We start from the raw sequence: 16,652 nt of genomic DNA, 5'->3' as shown, positions 1-16,652 counted from the left end.
CCCCCTCATACTCACACATTCCTCTCACACACACACCTGTCAAATTACACTCAATACCCCTTTCACACACAACCCAGCCACAGTCACACATCCCTCTCTCACACACCCTTATACTCTCTCTCTCTCTCTCTCTCTCTCAGTGAGTGACGGTAGTTTTCTAATCTCATTTTTCAGAGAGGGTCTGATTGAGGCCGTGGGGCCAAATGAACTGATCCAATCCAAGTATACAGGAGTTACATTTGACCAAGAAATCGACGCTTGTGGGATGTGTGTGCTGCCAGGTTAGTCACTCGGGGTAATCATATTCAATATTAACTTCACAGTGATGACACCTTCACATTCAAGAGTTTTTTTGTGCTATCTTCTTTTTCTCTTCTAGGTTTGGTCGATGCTCACACTCATCCGGTGTGGGCTGGAGACAGAGTTCATGAATTTGCAATGAAGGTAAGTTCATGGAGGAGAGGAAAGAACAGAAAGTGCAATTCAAACCAGGTCATAGGACCCAAATGAGAGCACAGGGCCTAAATCAAAGCACAGACTTCAATCCAGAGCACTGGGTTAAAACCAGAGTACAGGGTCCAAAACAGAGCACAGTGCCTGAAGCAGAGCATGGGGCCTAAACCAGAGCACATGCCATAAACTGGAGCACAAGCCCCAAACCAGAGGACAGGCCCCAAACCAGAGCACAAGCCTGAACTAGAACACTGGGTTAAAACCAGAGCACAAGGCCTAAACCAGAGCACAGTCTCCAAACCAGAGCACAGGCTCCAAACCCGAGCACAGAGCCTGAACCAGAGCATCGAGTTAAAACCAGAACACAGGGCCCAAATCAGAACACAGGTCCAAACCAAAGTACAGGGCTCAAAACAGAACACGAGCTTTGAAACAAAGCATGGTGTCCTTTCCAGAACATGGTTTAGGTTTGATTTACTGCCTTAGGCCTGATTTGCTGGGATAGGCCTCTTTTGCTGGGTTAGGCCTGTTTTGTTGGGTTAGGCCCATTTAGTTGGGTAACTGGTTTAGCTGTGCCACATCAATGAGCAACCATCACCGGCCAAAGTTCATAGTTCACCTCAAAGATGCTGTGACTTAATGGGAATTGGGACTGTGCTACCATCTGTGAGCCACAGCTTTGAGCATGTCTGTGCAAGAGTCATATCGTACTCAAAATGTGAACCCTGTTTCTCTCTCCGTCGACGCTGCCAGACCTCCTGACATTGTCCAACATTTTAATTTCAGATTTCCTGTATCTGCAGTATTTTGTCTTCATTATGCTAATACCTAGTGAACTGAAAATGATGGTCGCATTAACTTGCTTTCAATTTACACACTAGCTGGCGGGAGCATCCTATATGGAGATTCACAAAGCTGGAGGAGGAATACATTTCACTGTCGAACACACGAGGAAGGCGTCAGAGGAGGAGCTCTTTGAGAGATTGAGAGGGCGGCTGTGGCGTATGGTCAGAACAGGGACCACGCTGGTGGAGTGTAAGACGGGTTATGGCTTGAACTTGGAAACCGAGACCAAAATGCTGCGGGTGATTGAACGAGCCCGAAGGGAACTCGATATCAGCATCTCCTCCACATACTGTGGTGCTCATTCTGTGCCGAGGTAAATGTGTTATCTTGGTTTACTTGAAGCCAATCATTATATTTCCCACCGACAGTGGGTCTGCATAATGTGTGCAGTACTGCTATTGGATGAGAAATTGATTGTTGAACTATCTTTGGTTCCTGAAGAAGGGCTTATGCCCGAAATGTCGATTCTCCTGTTCCTTGGATGCTGCCTGACCTGCTGCGCTTTTCCAGCAACACATTTTCAGCTTCTTCCAGTTATAATATAACATACATAACAATATAACAAATAAGATATAATAAACAGATCAATTCCGATCATCATGTGAAGGCAAACCAGAGTGGAAGGGCTGAATGGCCTATAGAACATAAAAGGTGGGAACAGAAGTAGGCCATTCCATCCCTCAATCCTGCTCCACATTAAATTTCCTGATCAATATCCTGATCCCACCCCTCCTATATCCTTTCATCCTTTTAGGTACAAAAAAACTATATCTACCTTCTTTTTGAAAACACAATGTTTAGCCTCAACCACTTTCTGTGGTAGTGAATTCCACGGGCTCCCCACTCCCTGGGTGAAGAAATTTCTCCTCACCTCAGTCCTTAAAGGCTTATCCCTTTACTTTGAACAATGATCCCTGGTTCAGAATTCAACCACCATTGGGAATATACTTCCTGCTTCTAACCTCCTCCTGTTCCTGTGTAATACACGTCAGCACGTCCTGATGAGGTGACATGGTGTGATAGGAACGAAGGTACTTTCTCCCTCCTTTTTGATCTGTGATTATTAGTCCCACTGCCAGGCTGGGATCTTTACAGGAACATTTGGAATTTTTCACCATGTGATTTATTTATGGAGTCAGAAAGCAGTTACTGAGTCACAGAGATCTACAGCTCAGAAAAAAAGGCCCTTCAGCCCATCATATCCAAGTAGATCAAAGACAACTGCCTAACATTCTAATCCCATTTTCCAGCACATGGCCTCTAGCCCGAATGCCTTGGCATTGCAAGTGCACACCCAAATATTTCTTCAATGTTGTGAAGGTTTCTGTCTCTATCGGCCTTCTAGGCAGTGAGTTCCCAATTCAAACACCTCCTGGATGAAAATGTTTTTCTCACATCTCCTCTAAACCTCCTACCCCTTACCTTAAAATCTATGTCCCCGGTCATTGACTCCTGTATTTTGTAACAAGATACACATGACAATATATAAATCAAATTAAGCACAGATGGCGAAGATAACAAGTCACTTTCTAACTAATCATAACTTCGACATTCAACCATGTGGGTGAAAATCTAGAGCAAGCCATTCAGCCCCTTGAACCTGATCTGCCATTTGATAAGATCACAAGTGATCTGACATGATCATGAGATGACTATGAGATTTAGTGAGGCAGTGACTTTAAGTTTAAAATGTAGAAGCACATTGGACTGTAATGAAAGTAACTGTGATGTCTGCACACTAGAGGGAAGACCCCAGCGGAAACCGTGGATGATATCATTAGAGTTCAACTCCCCAAACTGAAGGAGATGATGGCAAACGGTGAATTTCACATCGATAACATTGATGTGTTCTGTGAAAAGGGAGTCTTTGACCTGGATTCCACCAGAGCTATATTACAGGCTGGCAAAGAGATGAAACTCCAGATTAATTTTCATGGTGATGAGCTCTATCCAATGCATGCAGCAGAGGTAAGGATTGGATATTCAATGGAGGTCAGTTGTAACATGGATGTTATCGTCCAAAACGTGAATTGCAGATTTGTTTTAGTGCAGGAGAAATTTATATGTCATCAAATCAGTGAGGTTCAATGTGATAGTGGTTAATCTGTTCCAGCAATTGAAACAAATCAATCATCCAAATAATTGATCAAACTGAGGTTCATTAGGTAAAATTAATATTATAAACTGTGGCCCTCACAGGTCAATCAAAATTAGACACAAACCACAGAAAGAAATTTTAGACCAAGTGATAAAAAGTGAGTGAATGAGGTCAGTTTGAAGGAGAATGTTACAGGAGGAAAGAGACTGAGGGACTGAGAGGTTCAGGAAAAGGAATGCGAGAAGTTGGAGCTTTGATAGCTGGCAGAGGTTCAGTGGGAAACACGAGGGCTGGACAGGAAGCCTAAACTGGAGGGCAGCAGAGATCTCAGAGAGTTATGGTGCTGGAGAGAGAAAAACGAACGGGAGTAGGCAATTCAGGCCTTCAAATCCGCTCTGTCATTTAACATGATCATGCATGATCTTATCCTGGTGTCAATTCCACTCTACTTCCTGCTCCCCATAGCCCTTTATCCTGCGTTTCATCAGAATCATATCTATTTCTTTCTTGAATCAATTGATTGATTCTTCCCCCGGTGCATTCTGCATTCCACAGATTCACAACCCACTGAGGGAAGTAGTTTCTCCCCACCTCAGTTTTGAACTTACTTCCTCTCACTCTATATCTATGACCTTTTGTTCAAGACTGTCCCATAAGGGGGAATCATCTGTTTAATGTCTCCTTTACCAACTCCCTTAAGCATTTTACATACCTCACTCAGATCCTCCCTCATTCTTCTGAACTCCAGCAAATACAAGTCCAAACTATTCAATCGCTCCTTGTATGACGTCCCTTTCATTTCTGGATTCAATCTGATGAACATCTTCTAAACTACCTTCAGTGCCACCACATCCTTCCTCAAGTAAGGAAACCCAAAATTGGGCATAGTATTCCAGGTGTGGTCTCACCAACTCCTTCCAATGTTGTTCCACCATCTTCCATAAAATCCAACTCATCCCAAGCCCGAACTCCCAAGGAGTTCCAATCTCTCTTTTCTCACTGGTCAACCTGATGCACATTATCTCCTCACACAACACCTTCTTAAATTGTGTTAATGGCAAATTGCATTTTGAAATATCCTCCTCAAATCCTCCCATGTCCTTGTCGGTAAAGTTTCTGCTCCTACATATTTGTATCAACATTTCTTTACTTTTATAATCCAGTCCTTTTGCAATAAAGTCCATTTGCCTTTCCTATGATGTGCTGCATTGCAGACCTACTTTCTGTGATTCATGCAGGTTTTTACGTAATGCCTTTGTGATCTACGGATGTCCCAAATTCTTCACAATCCAGTGAAGAACTTTCAACTGAGTCATTGTCATAATGTAAGAGCAGAAAATTTACCGACAAGGACATGGGAGGATTTGAGGAGGATATTTCAAAATGCAATTTGCCATTAACACAATTTAAGGAGGTGTTAAGTGAGGAGATAATGTGCATCAGGGTGACCAGTGAGAAACGAGAGATTGGAAGTTTGGGCTTGGGATGAGTTGGATTTTATGGAAGATGGTGGAACAACATTGGAATAATTGAATCTGGTACAGATTGGGTGAGCTGAATGGCCTACTTCTGTTCTTACATCTTAGGTCTAGAGGAACCAAGGCTGCAGCTGTTGGGGCAAGCTGTACTGGAGAGGTGGACGGAGATAGTTTTGACAATGATGTGGGTAGGAGCACAGTGTGGAGTCAGACAGGAGTCTGGGGTTCCGAACAATTTGGGTCAGACTGTACAGAGTGGCCAGTCAGGAGAACATGATCCACAGTCAGTGAACAGAGTCTACAACAGGGTCTTCCTAATAACCAATTGGAAGAAACTCACTCCTCCAACACCGAATGTCAATCAAATAAAAGGGTGCCAATTTAAGACAGAGATGAGGAGGAATTTTTTCTCTCAGAGAGTTGAGAATCTTTGGAACTCCTTGTCACAGAGAGCTGTGGGGGCAGAATCCCTGTGTATATTTAAGCCTGAAATAGATAGATTCTTGATCAGTTGGGGAATCAAGGGTTACATGAGGAAAGTGGATGTGAGGAATGTTGGATCAGCCATGATCCTGTTGAATGGTGGAGCAGATTTGATGGGTCAAACAGCCTACTGCTGTTGCTTTGGTTGTATGGTCTCAATCAGAGAGAGCGGGAGGTATGAAAGAGAGATGGTGATGGGGTGGAGCTGCACAGCAGAAACAAACACATGGAAACTGATGCTATGTTTGCTGATGCTTTTAGAAAGAGGAAGCATGGGGGTGCAATATAGAGAGAGTGGCTGGAAGATAAGATACAGGAGAGAACAGCCAATAGATAGGTATAAGATGAACCAAGCAAAAAGTAAAGCATATTGTTCTATCCAATAAAAGAATAAGAATCTTCTAGAATAACATACATATCTCTCCTGGAATCTTTATGTTCCCTGTACCATGAGACCATACAACCAAAGCAACAGCAGTAGGCTGTTTGACCCATCAAATCTGCTCCACCATTCAACAGGATCATGGCTGATCCAACATTCCTCACATCCACTTTCCTCATGTAACCCTTGATTCCCCAACTGATCAAGAATCTGCAGGGAATCTACAGGGAACATAAAGATTCCAAGGGAGAGTCAAAGTGAATATCTTGCATCAGAAAAGATAGCCATAAGGAAGGTCATGAGCTAACAGCAGCCATTCCTCCCACACTGCCAGACCCTACTTCAGACGAGTCTCTTCCTTCTTTATTGAAGGAGATTCTCCATGATGCTTGTTTAAAAAGGGGAGTCGGGACAACGCTGGGAATTATAGGCCAGTGAGCCTTACTTTGGTTGTGGATAAGATGTTGGAAAAGGTTATAAGAGATAGGATTTATAATAATCTGGAGGGGAATAGTTTGATTAGGGATAGTCAACATGGTTTTGTGAAGGGTAGATCGTGCCTCACTAACCTTATTGAGTTCTTTGAGAAAGTGACAAAACAAGTGGATAAAGGTAAAGCGGTTGGTGTGGTGTATATGGACCTCAGTAAGGTGTTTGATAAGGTTCCACATGATAGGCTATTGCACAAAATATGGTGACATGGGATTGAGGGTGATTTAACGGTTTGGATCAGAAATTAGCTAGCTGAAAGTTGGTGGTTGCTGGGAAATGTTCATCCTGGAGTTCAGTTACCAGTGGTGTGCTGCAGGATCTGTTTTGGGGCCACTGCTGTTTGTCATTTTTATAAATGATCTGGATGTGGGCATAGAAGGATGGGTTAGTAAATTTGCGGGTGACACAGGTAGGCAGAGTTGTGGATAATGCTGAAGGATGTTGTGGGTTACAGAAGGACATAGATAAGATGCAGAAATGGGCGGAGAAGAAGTGGCAAATGGAGTTTAATGAGGGAAAGTGTGAGGTAGTTCACTTCAGAAGAAGTAACACAAATGCAGAATACTGGGCTAATGTTAAAATTCTTGGCAGTGTAGATGAACAGAGAGATCTTGGTGTTCACGTGCATAAATCCCTGGAAGTTGCTACCCAGGTTGGTAGGGTAGCTAAGAAGGCATTTGGTGTGTTGGCATTTATTGGTAGGGGGATTGAGTTTCAGAGCCACGAGGTCATGCTTCAGCTGTACAAGACACTGGTAAGGCCACACCTGGAGTATTGTGTACAATTCTGGTCACCGCATTATAGGAAGGATGTGGAAGCTTTGGAAAGGGTTCAGAGGAGATTTACTGGGATGTTGCCTGGTATGGAGGGAAGGTCTTATGGGGAAAGGCTGAGGGAACTGAGGCTGTTTTCATTGGAGAGAAGAAGATTGAGAGGTGACTTAATCGAGACGTATAAGATAATCAGAGGGTTAGATAGGGTGGACAGTGAGAGCCTTTTTCCTTGGATGGTGAAGGCTAACATGAAAGGACATATGAAGGGTGATAGATTTAGGACAGATATCAGGAGTAGTTTCTTTACTCAGAGTAGTTGGGGTGTGGAATGGCTTGCCTGCAACAATAGTAGACTCACCGACGTTAGGGGCATTTAAGTAGGTATTGGATATATACATATGGAAAATACTGGAATGGTGTAGGTTAGATGGGCATCAGATTAATTTCACAGGTCGGCACAACATCGAGGGCCGAAGGGCCTGTACTGTGCTCTAACGTTTCATGTTCTATGTTTTATGTTCTATGTTCTATTCTGGGATGGCCACCTTGGAGGATGGTGTTGGTGCGCAGTGCAACTTTATTAAGGTTCATTCATACAAAAGGTGGCCTTATAAATGCATCAGAAACTTTCCTTCAATAATTTGCAATTTACAATTTCAAGAAAGGCTTTTGGTGACTGACAGCCACATTCGGGCTTCTATTCTTCTTGAGGTCCTTAGGGTTTGTGTTCACTTGACCTTCTGCTGCGGTGACTATTTTCAGTGATGGTGCTGTGAATTAATGAGGCTGGGGATTCCTGATGCAGGATGGTTTGTAACTAATACATTTGACTTCCTCTTCATAGCTTGGTGCTGAACTTGGTGCTCTCGCAATAAGTCACTTGGAAGAAGTGAGTGATGCTGGGATTGCTGCTATGGCAACTGCAAAATCATGCGCTGTGCTCCTTCCAAGTACCGCTTACATATTGAGGTACTGTGTGTCTAAATGAACCGGGGAATAGAGTGATCGATAAGTACAGATTCACAGACCATTAAAAATCCAAATCAATTAAAACTCATAAAAAAATAAGAAGGGAAGTAAAACAGGGGAGGTAATTTCTGTAGGAGTAGAATTGAAAACTTACACATATCTTACATACAGAAGTAGTTGGCACTTGGTAACAGAATCAGCACAGTTAGGTTGAGGCGAGACCTGATTTAAGTCTATAAAGTTATGAGATGCATAGATAGGGTTGACGGTCAGAATCTTTTTCCCAGAGTTGAAATGTCTAAGACTAAGCACCATGCAATTAAGGTGAGAGAGGAAAGTTCAAAGGAGATGTGAGGGAAGGGATATTTTACACAGAGAGTGATAGGAGTCTGGAACACGCTGTCAGGGCTGATGGTGGAGACAGATACAATAGGGGCATTTAAGAAACTTTGAGATAAGCACACCAATATGCAAGGAATGGAGGGATATGGACCAAGGGCAGGCAGAAGGGATTAGTTCAATTTGGCATTATGTTTGTCATGACATCATGGGCTGAGGGGCCCATTCCTGTGCTGTACAGTTCTATGTTGTATATGCACTCTGCGTGATGTAAGCTTGTTTTATGACTGAGAGCATTACCACAGCTCACTGAGCTACATTCCTCTGCCTCTGGCAGTGTTTGTGTGAGATAATAATTTATCAGGAGTTTAAGAGTGCATGGGTTATAGGTGAGCTATTCAGTCAATATTTGTCTTTGTACTAAACAGATTTTGCTTACATTGGCTATTTCTGGGGCTTTGATAAGTATTAAGAGAGTAATGCTCTGTCAGGGTAAAGCTCACTGACCTTACAGTTCCATGTGGAAACTCCAAGTTTGTTTTGTGTGATTCTTTTTTTACTGTTAATAAGTAGTCATCTGAAATACTTCGGCCCACAATGAAGGAGTTTTGCAACAGAACTGTTCAATTGATGGGGTTAGTGAGAGGTCACTTAACTGCTATGGTGTGCACCAGGAAGGGTATGGCACCATTACCCTAGCCCACAGTCATAAAACCTGCAACCACCTAGAATCCCACTCAGCCCAATTGAATGCTCAGATTCCCAAAGTCTTCAGCATGTTTCCCAGACCTGGAGGCCCACCTCCCAGTCCTCCATCAGACACTGCAGAAGCAGTAACTCGCAGAGTCAGAGAAGATGGTCACCTCAAAGTCGCAAGCACCAGCCTCTTTCTCCCCATCACCAACATTATTGGCTTCATGAGAAACAAAGGTAGAGTCATACAGCATGGAAATAGACCTTTCAATCCAACTGATTCATGCTGACCAGATTTCCCAAACTGAACTAGTCCCATTTGCCATAGAAGGGCATATCCCTCTAAAACTGTTTCTATCCATGTGCCTGCCCAAAAGTCTTTTAAATGTTGTAACTTACCTGCACCTACGGCTTCTTCTGACAGTTCATTCCACATATAACCACTCTCTGTGTGAACAAGTTGCCTCTCAGTTCCCTTTTAAATCTTTCCCCTCTCACCTTAAATCTATGCCCTCTAGTCTTGAACTCCCCTACCCTAGGCAAAAGACCTTGACTATTTACCCTATGCATGTCCCTCCTGATTTTATAAACCTTTCAACCTCCTATGCTCCGGGGAAAAAGTTGCAGCCAATCCAGCTTCTCCTTATAAATCAAACCCTCCAGTCTCGGCAATATCCTTGGAAATCTTTTTTACACCCTTTCCAGTTTAATAATATCCTTCCAAAATTCCTGTATGCAGTACTCCAAATGTGGCCTCACCGATGTCCTGTACAGCTGCAAGTTGATGTCCAAAACACAGGGCTCTGACTGATGAAGGCAAGCATGCCCAATGCATTCTTCACCATCCTGTCTATCTGTGACACAACATGCTAGGAACTATGTACGTGCATCCCAAGGTCACTTTTTGCAACAACACTCCTCAGTGCCCTACCATTACCTTGTAAGCCCTATCCTGGTTTGTCTTACCCAAATGCAACACCTCTCATTTATTCAAATTAAACTCCATCTGCTGTCCCTCTGCCCATTGGTCCAGCTGATTAAAATCCTGTTATACTCTTAGATAAGCTTTTGCATTGTCCACAATACTATCATCTCAGGAGCCTAGTCATCTTCCAGAACCTTCCTCCTGAGTGTAGGAGACTAACTGACCACTGCCACCCTTATGCCTTAAGAAACTTGAATTCAATTCCGACTTCCAGAATGCTCTGGAAAATTCCACAGCTTTTCTTTCATCGCTATTTGATTTTCTGGAGGAAGCATCATTGGTGCCTGCCTTAACTAAATGCCTGCTAGGTGACTAATCCCGAATAATTACAATCATCTTCTTTTGTGCACACTATGTCTCCTGATTTTATTGATGTTCTCCCTTCACCTGATTGCCATTGACACTGGTTTTGCTCAGGCTCCGCGATGCCACACTCGGCCAGATGCAGCCTGGATGTCAAGGGTAGTCACTCACACCTCGCAATAGCAGGAATTATTTGACTGCTGCATTTAGCATCAAGTACAATTTTTAATTGCTAAACTGCACTTTTTTTTTCTCACTTTTAACAAGGAATCAAAATTGAATGAGCACTTGGAAGCAAAAAGATTGATTCCCTGTCCCAGCCAATAACACATCAAAACATATAAGAAAGAAAATCAAAAAATCCTCAAAATGGGAGACAGAGCAGTAATAGTGATGACAGTAAAATTCTTACTGCAGTGGCCCAGTGGGAACAAGTCCCATTACAGAAACTGATGGGATTTACATTCTGTGAATAAATTTGGAGTTGAAAGCTCATCTTGCTAATGGTGACCATGACAACTATTGTCAATTATCATATAAATCTCATCTGATTCACCAATGTTCTTTAGAGAAGGAAATATGCTGTCCTTTCTGGTCTGGGCCTACATGTGACTCCAGACCCACAGCAAAATGTGGTTGACTCTTAACTGCCCACTGAAAACACCTCTCAGTTAAAGGGCAATTAGCGATGGATAACTAGGGGCAGTATAATGACTCAATGCATAAGTCTGCAATTTTGGGAGATATTTTATGCATTTACTGCAAAGTAGTTCTTGTCTATGCAGGTTGATAATGACGCCATCCTAGTACAATATCAGCATTTCATTTCCAAGTGCTACATAAACTCATGTAGACATTTGACATGATAAACTTCAAGATAGTGGAGGAATGAAGGTAGCTGAGACTAGGCGACATCTCCTGACAGTGCACACACTGGACATTTCTCCCTGCACCAACAGACTCTTATTAATGACATGAAGCCAGAATGGGCAAATGGAGTTGAGGCAGAGATTGGCGATAGTTTGAACAAGGAACACCTTTGAGGCATTGAGTGGTCATTTCCGGTTCCCGTGTTTCATCACTGAGTGAAAAAGTTGTGGCAATGCCTCGGTAAATCGCTATCTGATTTCACACAGTGCCCATTCCCTTTAACCATCAATAAACCATCATTAATTCACCATCGTCAAGTTGTGACCACTTATAGTCATTGAGTAAAGTGGGGAGTAAAGGGTTGGTGGCACAGTCAACTCAATGCCTCAAAGATGCTTCTATAGCTGATCTCTGCCTCAACTCCATTCGTCCATCCAGGCTTCATATCCTTAACAAGAATTTAACATTATTTTGATGTGCTTCCATTAGAACCTCCATTGGATGCCACGGTGGCTCATTGGTTAGCACTGCTGCCTCACAGTGCCAGGGACTCAGGTTCAATTTCACCCTTGAGTGACTGTCTGTGTGGAGTTTGCACATTCTCCCTGTGTCTGCATGGGTTTCCTCTGAATGCTACAGTTTCCTCCCACAGTCCAAAGATGTGCGGTTAGGTGGATTGACCATGGGAAATGTGGGGTTACAGGAATAGGGTGGGGGTAGGTGGGATGCTCTTTGGAGGGCCAGTGTGGATATAATGGGCCAAATGGCCTGCTTCCACATTGTAGAGGTTCTATGATTTACAATGGGACCTGCTTATGTAAACATGTCACATGGACAGGACCACACTAAGCAGATAAATTAGTCTTTACTGAATGTGGCTATAGGATCAAAGCCTGGGTATATCTATGATTTCTGTGTGCAGCAGAATCTAGGTATTAATATCTAATAAATAGGGATACGGTGATGTCTAAGCCTGAATGACTTTGGCATTTCCTCAATCAGTCTGTAAATAACCCAAACTCATGGTGTGGCAACAACACTCACAGTGAAAGAGGAACGAGCTTTGACTAATTCAAGAAAACAGTGGCACAATGCAGAAAAAAATTTCACTGCATCGATCAATATGATACAACAACAACTTGCATTTGTAAGTCGCCTTTGATCAGGTGAAACATTCGCAGCGATTTGTATACCAAGCTAGGGAAGGCACCATTAGGAGGGAGGACCAAACATCTCTTTGGGAGCAGATTTAAGGAGGACCTGGAAGAGAAAGGGGAGTGTTGTCAAAGGTTTCAGGGAGGGAAGTTCAACACTCACTGAGACCAATAATGGGGTGAAAGGGTGGCAGACTGCAGTCAGAGATTACTGGAGTGGACGTTAAAGTTTTATTGGTAAATGATTTAAAGTTTATGCAGTATAAAATTACGCTGATAGTTACATTTCTAAAACGTTTCCAGGCTTAAAACACCACGAGCCCGAGACATGCTTGATGCAGGAGTGATTGTTGCTCTTGGTAGTGACTTTAATCCCAATGCATACTGTTGCTCGATGGTAAGTAAATCCATTCTGTCATTGTTTCATCCAGTGCCTCTGGAAGAAAAGGAACGATGTATTTGGTGGAGAGGACAGTTGAGCTCATTGCTTTGATCTGGAGCCTTCGAAATGAAAGGTCCCTTGTTTATCCAGCATTTTTTTTACAACATTGGGGAAGTATTTGTGAACTTTTGAAGTGTACCCAAATGCCAAACATACACTTTTCACAAGCAAAAAGCTTTCTGAAAATGCAAGTTGTTACAAACAACTCCCATGTGAAGTTCTCCAAGTTAGAATATTTTCAGACAGAAATATTCCAAATCGTTAAGTTCCAGGGTGAGGAGGAATGGACTGAGTCCCACTGCTCCCTCAGTTTGTGACAGTAAGGTTCGTTTTAAAAGGATTCCTCTGTTGTGAACGCCTTTTACCCAGACCAAATTATGTTTCAAAAAGAGCCAAATTAGCTGGGCTTTACTTGAATTAACAAAAATGTGAGTTTATTAGTTTCTACATGTGGGAAGTATTAATAATATATTGGGAATATGATGTGGAGGTGCCGGTGTTGGACTGAGGTGGACTAAGTCAGAAGCCACACAACACTGGGTTATAGTCCAACAGGTTTAATTAAAATCACAAGCTTTCACAACAATGCCCTTTAATCAGGTGGAACTTCACCTGACGAAGGAGCAGCGCTCCAAAACCTTGGACTATAACCTGGTTTCGTGTAACTCCTGATATTGGGAAGAAAAAGTGGGTCCAAAGGAAAGGTAAAATTTAAAGGTTATAAGCAGATAATCTCTCTGGATAGTTCAGGAAAAGTAGACAGTGGAACATGGATAGCGGAACAGTTAAACAGCCATTTTTGGGATTTTAGTTTTTGCAGGTTAGTTGATATCCTTTTGACCTGTTTCCTTTCGATGGTAACTGGTTAGCAGCACTTCAGAGCAAGAGAGCCCTTCTGTCTTTTGTTTCATTCTGACTGGCTTCCCACTTAATTGGCTTCTAGCATGTAGAGTGACAGATTCATAGATCAAAACATTTGAGATCCAGACAGTACAGCAGAGGTTCTTCAGCCCATCAAGTCTGTGTGCCACCAAAATGACACTAAATCTACCCTCATCCCACTTTACAGCACTTGGCCAATGCCTTGAATGTTATAGCATTTCAAGTGCTCCTCCGTGTAATTTTTAAAAGTTGTTAGGTTTCCCACCTCAACTACTCTCCCAAACAGTGCATTCCAGATTCACATCACCCTCTGGATGAAAAAATAGTTTCCTCAAATCCTCTCTAAACCTTCACTTTAAAATTATATCCCCTTGTTATTGACCCCTGAACTAAGGGGAAGAGCTGCTTTCTATTCACCCTGTCCATGCCCCTCAGAATGTTATACACCTCTCCCTCTCAGCCTTCTCTCTCCAAAGAAAATAACCCGAGTTTACACAGTCTCTCTTCATTGCTGAAATTTTCCATCCCAGGCAAAATCCTGGTGAAAGAAAACAGAAATTGCTAAAGAAACTCAGCAGGTCTGGCAGCATGTGTGGAGTGAGAAACAGAGCCAATGTTTTGTGATCAGTGACCTTTCGTCATAACTGAGCATAGTCAGGAAAGGATGGTAGATATGCTGATGATGGAGGTGGGGTGGGAGGGACTAAAGGAGTGAGCAGAGGGGTGGAGATGGAGCCCTGAGAGAGAGAGAGAGAAAGTAAAATGAGGTGGACAAGGACTAAACAAGAGAAGGGGTTGCTCCTGATTTCTCTGGCTGAATCCAGTGGTTGACTCAGACATGACCTACCTTTCTGCAGGTGAATCACACAGGCTTCTTGGTGTGGCGCTTTCTCTCAGTTTTTCCCTCTCCCATGGGAGCTCAATTTGCCATGTTTACTTTCTATACATGTTTTGGGGGTGACTTACACAGGACTTTTTCTGGAACAGGGGTTTATGGTTCAGTTCCGAATCACCAGCCAGTGTGGCTCCCTGCCTGGATCCAGTCACTTTCTGTTCCTTGAGGTGTACCCTTATTGGGAAGGGAATGGAGTGCTTAAACTCCCCTCTGAGAATTATTTCACTGAGATTTTTACAACTTGCTTCTGACATAAATGTCCATATGCAGTTAGTCAAAAGCAAATTATGTTAAATGTTTCAAATTCCAGCTAAGTCAGGTCAGGCCATTTCCTGAGGTATGGAAGTTTTGATGGTATACCTTTGGCACCAATTGATACGCATTTAAGATCGCCTTTTCTACTGCCACGTAATCAGTGACACTTTCCCCAGGCAAGAGGGGAGTAAACTTCATGAGTTTTCCCAGAAAGCTAAGGCAAATGTTGGACTGGCCACTGTAATACTACTTAAAAGAAATATCTCCGTCTCCTCAAACCTAGAAATTAAACAAGCAAACCAGGATGTCTCCAGCCTGAAGTTTGGGTCAGGGGTCTAGGGTTCCTGCCCTTTAGCTCAAGCTGTTTTTCCTGAAATTCTCTTACTTCCCTCCTTGCTCTATTCTCCCTCTCCCACTTCTCTCTCTCTTTTCTCTCTTTTTTTTCCTGAAATTTTCAATCCTGCTACTTTACTTTTAATCTCTCTACTGCTACTGAATCCACTTCAACATGCTGAGTTTCCACCTGTAATCTCTCAGCAACATTTCGAGATTTCCAGCTTTTGGTAGAGCTTGGAACAGTCCAATGCAATTTGGAATTAAAAGTTTTGATAAGTTTTGGAGTTGTGATCCATCATCACAATTTCCTCCTATCCACTACCTGAGCAGCAATATCTGTTTCAAACCTGCCCAGGTTCAGCTACGACTTCCACTGGTTGTGTGAGCTACTTTCAGGGGAATTATTTCAGGGGAGTTCACAGCTCTAAGGAGAGTGAGGCCTTGTGCACTTTATGGATTGTTCATTAATGATTTTGCTTCTTTAATTTTCACTGGTCACGCTTGTTGTTGTAATTTCCCTGGTAGCCAATCACCATGCACCTGGCATGTGTCAACATGAAGATGTCGATGAACGAGAGTCTGGTAGCTGCCACCATCAATGCCGCTTATGCCCTGGGAAAATCCCACTCTCATGGCTCCCTGGAGGTAGGAAAGCAAGGAGATCTCCTCATCATTAACGCACCAAGGTATGTTGTAAACAGAAACTTCCCTCATCCAAACCGCTGGCTGGTAACAACATACAGCAAACTCTGTTTTAACTGGCACCTTGTCAGCTGGCACTCTCGATTAACCAGCACATAAAGTCCATTTCTCTTCAGAAAGTAAAAAAAAATCACGCAACGCCAAGTTAAAATCCAACAGGTTTCAATTCCTGCAACCCATTCTAAAAGATGAAAAACTTAACGATGTTACGATGTTATGATGTTGTGGGGATAACTGAGACGTGGCTTCAAGTGGACAGGGCCTGGGAAATGAATATTCAAGGCCACACGTGCTATCGTAAGGACAGACTAATGGGCAGAGGGGGTGGGGTGGCCCTGTTGGTAAGGAATGATATTCAGTCTAGGGAGGACCTAGAATCAGGGGATATAGAGTCAGTGTGGATAGAACTGAGAAATTCTAAAGGTAGAAAGACCCTCATGGGAGTTATCTACAGGACCCCAAAAGTAGTCTGGATGTAGGGTGTAAGTTGAATAAGGAGCTGAAATTGGCCTGTCACAAAGATATTACTACAGTTGTTATGGGGGATTTCAACACGCAGGTAGACTGGGAGAAACAGAATGGCACTGGACCCCAAGAAAGAGAGTTTGTGGAGTGCCTCCGAGATGGATTCTTAGAACAGCTGGTGCTGGAGCCGACCAGGGAGAAGGCAATTCTGGATCTGGTGTTGTGCAACGAACCAGATTTGAACAGGGACCTCGAAGTGAAGGAGCCATTAGGAGGTAGTGACCATAATACAATAAGCTTTAATCTGCAATTTGAAAGGGAGAGGGTACAATCGGAAGTGACAATATTTCAGTTGAA

The 16,652-nt window shown here is 43.0% G+C and overlaps 1 protein-coding gene across 3 annotated transcripts in view; it reads left to right on the top strand.

The window, feature by feature from the left end:
• amdhd1 (amidohydrolase domain containing 1) overlaps positions 1-16,652 on the top strand; it is a 44,296-nt gene that overhangs the window by 562 nt on the left and 27,082 nt on the right. For all 3 annotated transcript variants that reach the window (XM_043713302.1, XM_043713300.1, XM_043713301.1), the window contains exons 2-8: positions 175-281; positions 380-444; positions 1,335-1,612; positions 3,042-3,267; positions 7,850-7,974; positions 12,622-12,715; positions 15,654-15,814. In XM_043713302.1, coding sequence (XP_043569237.1) covers positions 175-281; positions 380-444; positions 1,335-1,612; positions 3,042-3,267; positions 7,850-7,974; positions 12,622-12,715; positions 15,654-15,814 — 1,056 coding nt within the window. The remainder of the gene's footprint in view (positions 1-174; positions 282-379; positions 445-1,334; positions 1,613-3,041; positions 3,268-7,849; positions 7,975-12,621; positions 12,716-15,653; positions 15,815-16,652) is intronic.

The sequence above is a fragment of the Chiloscyllium plagiosum genome, chromosome 23 (assembly GCF_004010195.1).
Source record: "Chiloscyllium plagiosum isolate BGI_BamShark_2017 chromosome 23, ASM401019v2, whole genome shotgun sequence".
NCBI classification, from domain to species: Eukaryota; Metazoa; Chordata; class Chondrichthyes; order Orectolobiformes; family Hemiscylliidae; genus Chiloscyllium; species Chiloscyllium plagiosum.
Note: the sequence above shows the minus strand (reverse complement) of the source record. Positions and strands in the feature narration are given on the sequence as shown.